Genomic DNA, 10,252 nt, shown 5'->3' with positions numbered 1-10,252 from the left:
GCTTTCTAAGAAACCACTATATGAACAGGAAAATAAATAGGATCAGTCGATGAATCATAAAAACATCAAGATCGGAATACAAATATAAATTTGAGAACATGATTAAAGAATTATTGAAATTGATAAAACTATAAATTCAAGAGAAGAGAGTTTTTTTCTTTTTCTTTGTTGAGTTATGGTGAAAGCAATTGATTATATTTATTGTTGTGAATGACCTATATTTTTAGGGTTTCCAGTGAGGAGGTGTATTGTCTACGGGTTTTTTTTCCTGCAGAAGCCCATTAATCTATAAACAATCTAAGCCCATTAATTATCTCAAATCTGTAGAATTTATAGTATAAAACAGAACTATAGTTGTAAAAGGATGTTTTCCAGGAAATTTAGGGATTAATTTAGCAAATTCTATTTTTGCAATTAACTTTTTATGCAATTAGATTATTTCTAATCCGATTTTTGATTTATTTTTAATGCGAAAAATAGGTAATTTTACGTGCAGGGGCAAAATATTTCAACGTGAAGGGCAATTTCATTAATGGTATAATGGTAAAATTTTGCTGAAATTGAATGTGGGATGTTTTCACTTCTAATTTAATATAATTGATGAGACCCGAGACTAAAACATATTATATGGTTCCATCTCCCAAGTTCCACACAAACTAGCCACTCTGGGTTTTTTTGCCTGAGATACTTACAAGTTGAGCTATTGACATTTGGTATAACAAACTTTACAACCAGTTTTTATTTTCTATAATCAACACAATTCAATTCTTAATCATGTTTTTGTTATAGAGTACCAATACCAATAATTTACAATAGCTAGAAGAGTTACAGAAAAAAATATCCTACAGCTACAGTATATAATATACAATTACAGCTCAACCATCACCCACTATCTTCTTTGATCAAGTTTTGCTGTTTAAAATCTTTAGGAGTTGAAGAAAACTGGTTACAGTGATCATCAGACACCGCAAATTATTCAGCAACAAAACCAACTGCCCCCATTGGACAGGTTAGAGAAGAATATGACTGCAAAGGCTGAAGTTGCGCGACAGGGTAAAAAATAAGGAACAACACAGGAATTAACATAGTAGAGTTTTTACTTGGCCACAATGAGTCTGGCTCTAGCATTCTCCTCTGTGGTCTGAAATTGGTCTCCGAGGCCAAAATGAGCCATCAATAGCCAAACAAAGCTGATGAATTCACCTCCTTTGCTTAGTTGGGCTACATGTTGTTTGGGGTCACAGTAAGTTGCTCCATAGCAAAGCATCTCCACCCACACATTGCTCACTATCATCCACTTCGTGCTCCCACTTATTTGCTTAAGTGCATTTGCTAGTCTACTCGCATCAGCTAGCACATTCCTGCGTTGATGTCTCCTCCCTTTTCTTTCCCTTGACTCCCCAAGAGAAGATAAAATCCCATTGCAGACATTCTCTAGGTCTATATCTTCACGGTCCTTCCTCTTCAAGAACTTTTTAGCTTCTCCAGTCTTCTTAACTTCTGCTACAGCTTCCATGAAACTTGCCTTATCGATTCCTGCAACCGTTGACATCATAGCAGGCTGCACGAATAAGAGGTACATCATGTAATCTGAAAGGATTTTGCTGAACTCCCGGTTACATTCATTCTCTGATGTTGCTTTCTCTGTTTTGTATAAGAGCTCAGTGGCAATATGCCACATAAGAATGCTCTGATCATAGTCTGCTTGAGTGACGTAGCGCAGAAGTTTCATGCGGAGTGTCTCATTAAGTATGTCATGCAGCACCCACTCACCCCTTGTAGAGTATATATCACTGGCAGTCTCTGCCCTATCAGCAGCTTCGGATCTTCGCTTAACCTCTTTAAATATGAACTCCCACATTTGTTTGGTTATACGATCACTTGATGTATAAATCACCCGGTTGAGCTGATCAGAGATGCCGAAGAAGTCCAAAACATAGTAGATAACAGGGATACCAAACCAGAATCTCAAAAACAGCTTCAAAGGGGAAAGAGCATAATACAGCTTCCTGTTGTCCGTGTAAGATTGAACAATGAGCTCATTCAACCAACTGCGAGCAAGATCAATCTCATGTTTCATGTTTCTGAAACAGAAGCTGATCCCTCGGATGGTATATCTGACGGCAACATCAATCCACAAAGATTGAATGAAAGCGTCAAAGAATCTGTGGATCCATCCGTCGGTATTGTGGATGGTCGAAGATTTTAGTCCAAGAGAGTACTCAATCAGGTTATATGTATATATGTATTCAGACCATCTGCGAAATATGAATTTTCTATCAAGAACCTTACATTTGCTGCCTCCTACTCTGTGGGAACAATCGCAGGCCTTCCACTTGAGCTTCCTGAAACTGAGGATCCAGTTGAAAACTGTACCGAACAGGGTGCTGTTTCCGTCTTCATCCTCCTTTGGCTTCTTAAATCTTGCAAATGTCCAATCAGAGACACAGAAGATGAATATTGCAACCAAATCAAGTGCTATTCCACTGATGAGCAAGACGTACGTTAGGTCTACATCGAATCTGTTATAATCAGATTTCTTCGCCGTTGCGAAAATGCAGAGAGATGACAGAAGTGATGCTAAGGCCATGAACCGGAAAGATATTCCAATCCAGGTATGGAGAATGTTAACTTTGGTGTAAAAAGTGCCATAGATGAAACTAAGCTCCACCTCTAAAACCCTCAGAGCTTCCTTTGGTTTTAATGAGAGGAAGAATTCTTTGCTGTTGTTCAACTGCTCAGATTGAGAGTTAAACATGAGATCAACCACAAGACCTTTGAAGATATTGAAGTACTTGTAAGCGTATTGGACAGCCTCAAGATTGGTCAGCTTGTTAGGTGGTCTCACTAAAACCTTGGGTCGTTGACCTTTCTCGACCTCCTCGATCCTAACTATTTGGGTAGGTTCTCTAAGCATCTTCCTAACTGAAAACTCCTCCATGAGCCTTGCGTAATCCGGTCCAGGATCAGGATCCTCGAGCATCGAGTTCTTGAATGTTTCAAGACTCGCTCCACGCAATGCTTGTATCCTCTCTACATACTTGATGACTCCGGCTACGAGCATGAGCGATGTGGGTGCCAAAAGATTGTTTGGTATTGAGAGAAGAAAGACATACAGAGTGACGACTGCTTGGCAAACAAGAGCGAACAAGCTCCTGAGCCAGAGGTCATTGTCTTCAATGGCAAGAGCTGTGATAGTGTCAGGACCACCGAGGTGTAAGAGAAGGAAGGTTGCCCAGAAAGCTAAGAGATCTGTGTTTTTTGGTTGCGGTTCGCTTCCTTGATTATCTGAGATCTGTCCCACGGCGTACTCTGCTGCCCAGTTGGCTAGAAGGTAAGCCGACCAAATGAGCAACCGGAAAAAACGACGGTGAGTTCGTTTTCTGTTTGGTGAGAGAAGAACCAGGAATGTCTGAAGAGCAAGACTGAGAATCACCAGACCACGTATGTTCCATTTGTCCCACAGATCCTTCACTTCCTTCGGTATTGCCTCACCCATGTTCACCTTGTCTCCACTCAGGTTTGACTTATTTTTTAACGGAGGTCTTGTTCTGATTGTCTTCTTATAATTTATTCGTTAATCATGTTCCAGTGTGTAAAAAGTCGTCAGAAAAGAAGAAAGAAACAAAGAAAATCAACAACACTAAAAATGGATTTTCCGGCATTGTTGGTATTAACTAAAATAAATAAAAACTAACGAGAGTTGATGGATATGCCATTTTTTTTGGCTAAAAAACCATTTGGTGAACAATTCAAATAAAGTTACAAAATAACCTTTTTCTACAGTTTTTATTTAAAATTGCATATTTTCTTAGTTTATATTGTGGTCTTAAAAAAAACTGAATTAGACAATCTCTTTTATAATAAAACGGAAGTACACAACACTATTTTGTAGACTATATAATTTTAATAAGTTGGTTACAAATAGGTTATAGATTAATTATTGATAAATTAATTGGTTACAAGTTAAAATAGTGTGTACAACTATAATTTATTTTCAAAAATCTTAAAGAGAATATTCTAAAAAATCATTTGATATCTAACTTACCATATTAATTTATAAAATTATTCATCCATATTAAAATCTTTTGATATCTAACTTAACATATTAATTTGTTAATTATCATTATACTGCGCCTCTCATTTTTATATACGAGTCTATTTTATGAAACAAATAAATTATCATATTATTTATTATAATTAAAAAAATAGTTTTATTTCTGGATATACCGTAAGTTGAATTTTTTCAAACAAATATAAATTGTTCAATCTATAAAATATTCAAGATTTAGTAATATTATTCTTTAAAAATAATATCTATTGAATTAAAAATTTTACTGAGTAATGGGTCAAAATTTGACTATTTAAATTCAATTTCATATTTTTTTGTTGAATTTTATAGTTTTATATAATATAATAAACTTTAAATAATTTATTTTGAAATATTTTTAAAATATTGAAACTTGATATAAAAGTTAGAAACTATAAACACTCTAAATTGATTTGTTATAGCAATGTCAATAATATGAAAGAATTTCAAGAAACCAAGTATATTAAAAAAAAAGTATAACAATATATTAAATTACTCATAATATAATAACTCGCTTTTTGAACCAAATTTACAAAATTATGTATTATAATGATATTCAAGTCATGATGTAGAATATACATTGTTGAAATAACTTCACATATATAAACTAATACAACATATTAAATTTATATTTTAAAATATAAAATATAGAAAAAATTTTGTATAAATAAAATTTAACCAGTGTTATAGCACGAGTACTTATCTAGAATCATTAACAAAATAAGTGTCTTTTTAGTTTTTTCAAACCATCACATAAATTATATCTTATATAAAATTACAATATAAATAAAAATTATATCTTATATAAAATTACAATATAAATAAAATGAATTTCAACCCGTGGTTGAGCACAAGTCTTAATCTAGTATACAATATGCAGAAAATGTCTACGCGTTTAGACTAAACTAAAAAAAGATAGAAGATACAGAGGGGAAGAGAAGGAACCTTAAGCGTTTAAGAGTTTCTCAATTGCTTAAAACGCACAAATGAATACTACAATACTTGAAACAATTGGTTGGTTTATGTTTAGTTTGGTGCTTCTGTAGTTGAAGGCTAGCTATGCGTTTGAGCTCTTTGTTTAAAAAATACATGACATCAAAATTCCTATATACTCCTTCCGTTTCAAAATATAAGATGTTTTAGAGAAGTTTTTTGTTTCATAATATAGGATGTTTTCAAGTTTCTATGCAACTTTTACATTAGTTTAGTATTTTATATTAGGCAGTATTGTTTCTGATTGGTTGAACTTGTTAAAAGTAAAGATTTCTTAATCTACGTGTTTTAGTTTTTACATCATATATTTTGAAACGGAGTGAGTAATGAATAGGTATTGAATGAGTTATTCCTGTCTGTCCATTTTGTTTCCACGAAAATGAGACAATCAATCATATCTTTTTCGAATGTTCAAAGGTTAAAGTAATATGGCAAAGGGCAAAGATTCCTCTTAACTGTTTGATTAGACCATCAAATTGTTTCGAAGAGAATATCTCAAAAATTTTAGATTTCCAACTAGATAGTACATATGATAACACTCAAAAGTTAATACCTATCTGGCTGCTATGGCACATTTAGAAATCAAGAAATAATTTCATTTTCAATGCTAACATTGATTGTCCTATCTCTATAATACTACGAACACAAGCTGATGTCGCAGAATGGCTCAAACATATACAACAAGATAGAGTCCAGCAACATCCAAACATGCGAGATATGAGAGCTGGAAATTAGAAAAGACCTGCTCCACCTTTCACCAAGTGTAATTACGATGCCAGGTTTGACATAACAACTCGTGAATCGCTAGGATGGGGATCCACATCTCTAACATCTTCACATACTGCATTAGAAGCGGAGAGTAAAGCTCTACTTGTGGCATTTACAACAAACATGGATAAGGGGACTAACTGATATCTGCTTTGAAGGAGATTGTGAACAACTCACAAACATTGTAAATGGAAAGGCATATGATATATCTATCGGTGGAATTTATCAGGATATCATGTTTTGGGCCTCCAAATTTCAACACATTAAATTTGTTTTTGCAAAACGAAGTTGTAATAAAGTAGCACATCTACTTGCAAAGTATGGTTGTTTTTATCTTCATTTTATACTGACTGTTTTTCACCACCTATGTGGCTATCAGACCAATTGTATCATGATTTTTTAAATTCATAAATAAATATCTTATTTGACGGAAAAAAAAGAATGAGTTATTTATCAAGAAATTATAAAGAACGTGGTTTTGACTTTTGATTGAAAACTTAATTATTTGAATTCGGTGAATGATTTTACTAAAGAAAAAAAAACTTTCTTGAAGTATAAAATGTTTCTAAATTATCGGTCTTATTATCATTTTCGTATCCTTTAAAATTATACTATTACTTTATAAAAATTCATAACAAAGATCACATTCCCTATTTATAATGTCTTTTAAATTACGTGGTATCTTAACAAATGTATCCCTTTATAAGATTGGGCAATACTCTTAGGGGGTGTATTCAATCTAATATTTCAAGTGATTTGATTTTTCATGAGATTTTAAATGATTTTGATGATTTTAGAAAAATTGATATGAAATTTTGTAAAATTTTTTTAAATCCCACCTAAAACTATGAGATTTAGATTTCTGTATTTTTAACTAAACAAATGCCTTATCAAATCCTCCAGAATTCCTAAAAGTCATTAAAATTCAAATCCATAGTGGATTTTAAATTAAAATTTTAAATCATCAGTTCAATAACAGTGGATTTTAAAGTATATTTTTAAATCATTAGTTCAATAACAGTGGATTTTAATAGACCTTTTAAAATCCATGATTACATAACAGATAATTTGTAAAATTTATCCAAATCACTTAAAATGTTAAGTTGAATACACCCCACTTAATGTCCTGCACCTGAATAGCTATAGGAAAATGCTCACTTTGATGGTGTTGCTGATGATCAATGGAGAACTGACCTATCTTTTTGTATAGTACTTCTGCATCTCCACAAAACTTAACATTGTTGTAACTCAATCAACTAACATGAAGAACCGCCAATTTTAAAGCTTCAACTTCCATTTTTCCATTTCAATAGGTGTAATATCATGGAACAATGTATCTTAATCTTTGTTAATACAAAGTTTATTGCCAACAAAAAAAAAAAAAGTGTCATTTAAGTCTTCGTCGACTTGAGCACGTTGGTCTATTTATTTTGGAATAAACAAAGACTGGAACTGGAAGTCTGGAAATTCAGTAATCATCTCGATTCTTCATTTCTCTTTTTTTTCAATTTTTTTGAATAAAGAAAGACACTTTTTTTCATATCAATTAATATTAATAAACAAAGACCATTCTTATCCGGTTATCCCTAAACCTCAAATGAATATTTTCCATATCAATTAATATTAAAAATGAAGACACTTTTTTTTACATGTAATAGGAAAACATTTCCATTATTAATTTTATTAATTCTTTTTTTAATTAGCTTAAAACTATAAAAATATCCATTAAAAAGTATGCAACGAAAATGCTCTCGTAGTCTCATAAATCTTAAGTCATACTATATTTTAATAATACATAAAGCAATTAGCAATAGTATAATCCTGAGTTATTGCTGTTCTTATCTGCTCTCACGTGGAGGTTACATATTACCACGTCTCCTAAAGGAAGACAAGTAATTCGAATTTTATACTATTTCTATTGTTGTCTTGTTCAAATAAATTAAACAATAGTTAGTACAAAAAATCTAAGTTTTGTAAAACGAAGAAATTTCACTTAATAGGATGATCTGGACTTACTTAATCCAGTTATGCGAGTGTACTGTGTATGTGTGGAGGGAGAGCACTAATTAAGGTCGATTTTCATCACACCATCAAAATTTAGAACTGATTGTTCAGTGCGTTGGCAAAAACAAAACGGAAGATCATTCAATGATCTTGATTTTTTAAATTTGAAGAAAATGTGAAAGCTGCATAGGCTTAATACTTTTTATATTAGTGTAGAACCAACTTTAATAATAATGTAGTAGTACTGTTGATTTGTTTAATCTCTAAATTGATGATCATTGACTTTGGAATTCGGATAGCCTGTCTTGATGAGATTGTCTCTTGATTTTTATGTATTAGTTATTTTTCAAATATATTATGATGTGGTTATAGAAAATATTTGTATGTATTTACAATTAGCTTTCTGNAAAAAAAAAAAAAAAAAAAAAAAAAAAAAAAAAAAAAAAAAAATCTCATATCTCTCTTGTTCACTCAAATAATCTCTCTCGGCAAATCAATGGATTCGAATTCGGAGCATGAGTTAAAGCTCATATCACTCTTTTTTCAACTAGCCTCTCTCGAAGATTCGGGTCCGGAGGTCATTATATCAGTTATAACTCAAATAATCTCTCTGGTCAGCTCAATGGGTTTGGATTCGCAGCCGAAGCCGGAGTCAGAGCTCATGTCACTCATCACTCAATCAGTCTCCATCTTCAACTCTATGGATTTGGATTTGCAGCCGGAACCGCTAAGGAAGCTCATATCATTCATTTCTCAAAATCTCGATTCGCAGCACAAGATGGTCCATGATTCAGAAGAGTTCATGACAATGGTTGGACAAACTCTGGCTCTCAAGCCGGAGCCCGAGCTTGAATCACTCATCCATCAAATATTTTCCCTCGTCATATCTATGTATTCAAAGTCAACGAAGTTTATTTCGTTATGCCCTCAAATACAAGTAAGATTCGAAAATGGAAAGTTTCATGTGATTGAACAAGTCTCGTGCAACAGCAATGACAAGTGGAACTGTCTACCTTTAAACTGGGAGAAATTCAGGCTAGTTGGAGAAGATGCTACCCTTTTTTTCTGCCGTGGGTGCAATGGTGAGAACCATGAAGAATATGACAAGGCTTCCCCTGAGGTCAAACACAATCTTCATCCAAAACATTCTCTTCAGCTTGTCTTGTCGCATCACTATGGCAGGACGAGGGAATGTTATTGTTGTGATAAATATCTCAACGAGCTATTTTATTATTGCTCAGCTTGTGATTTGGCTATTAATCTTGCTTGTGTGGAGAAGCCACCAGTCTTATCTATAGACCATCCAAAGTGGCATGAGCATACACTTACCCTGTTTCCAAGACACAGACACTGACACACTTCCTTAACTTGCGACGTTTGCGCCTTGGCTGATTCAAGCAGTCCTTTCTATATATGTTCACCTTGTGGCTTTGCGATCCATAAAAAATGTACCAGCTTACCACATGTCATAAGGATATCACGCCATCATCATCGTATCTCTTTTACTCCTTCTTTTGACCAAGGAGATTGGTCTTGTGGCGTTTGTCGCAGAAAGATGGACAATGACTATGGGGGTTATTCTTGCACCAAAGAAGATTGTCTGTTTGCGGCTCACGCAAAATGTGCGACGCGGAGAAATGTGTGGGATGGTGTCGAACTTGAGGGAGAGCTAGAAGAAGAAGAGAAAGAAGTTGCACCGTTTGAGAGGATATGCGATGGTATCATACAACATTTCATTCATCAAGATCATCATTTGAAACTAGATTTCAACACGTATACAGGTTACGACAAGAATATGATTTGCCAAGCATGCGTCAGGCCAACCTTTTCTGGTAATATATACTCTTGTTTTCAATGTGATCATTTCCTTCTCCACGAAGCATGCGCAAATCTTTCTCGCAATATACATCACCCGATACATCCACATCTGCTCACGCTAGTGATAGGATACGATAGTGTTATAAACCCAACAAAACCGTGTTCAGCTTGTCCTTGGTCGTATACAGCTGGTTACTTCTATCAGTGCAGTGAAGAAGAATGTGATTTCCGGCTACATGTGCAGTGCGCTGTAATGTCTGAGCCATTATACTATGACAGTCATATGCATCCATTATTCCTTACATCCAAACCAGAAGAGGAAAGAATTTGTTCGGTTTGCGAAGAGTCCGGACATTGTTCCACGAATGAAACATTCAACTGCATTGACTGTGACTTTACTTTGTGTTTCAAGTGTGCAACTGTACCTCAAAGAGCAATTAATATGTATGATAAGCACGTTCTCATTTATGAGAAGGAGATAAGTGGCGGGATCACTCATTGGTGTGAAGAATGTGAGAGAAAAATAGAGCAGGGCGTAAGATTTTATATTTGCTATGAGTGTTGTGTTTCCGTACATGC

General features: G+C 33.9%; 1 protein-coding gene and 1 pseudogene across 1 annotated transcript; one reads left to right on the top strand and one right to left on the bottom strand.

The window, feature by feature from the left end:
- LOC104771771 lies at positions 813–3,521 on the bottom strand. Its single transcript, XM_010496347.1, has one exon. It carries the CDS (start codon positions 3,497–3,499, stop codon positions 1,097–1,099), a length of 2,403 nt encoding a protein of 800 aa, XP_010494649.1. The 5' UTR covers positions 3,500–3,521; the 3' UTR covers positions 813–1,096.
- Positions 8,298–10,252, top strand: part of LOC104771770 — a 3,416-nt pseudogene continuing 1,461 nt past the window's right edge.

The sequence above is a fragment of the Camelina sativa genome, chromosome 20, assembly GCF_000633955.1.
Source record: "Camelina sativa cultivar DH55 chromosome 20, Cs, whole genome shotgun sequence".
Taxonomy (NCBI): Eukaryota; Viridiplantae; Streptophyta; class Magnoliopsida; order Brassicales; family Brassicaceae; genus Camelina; species Camelina sativa.
Note: the sequence above shows the minus strand (reverse complement) of the source record. Positions and strands in the feature narration are given on the sequence as shown.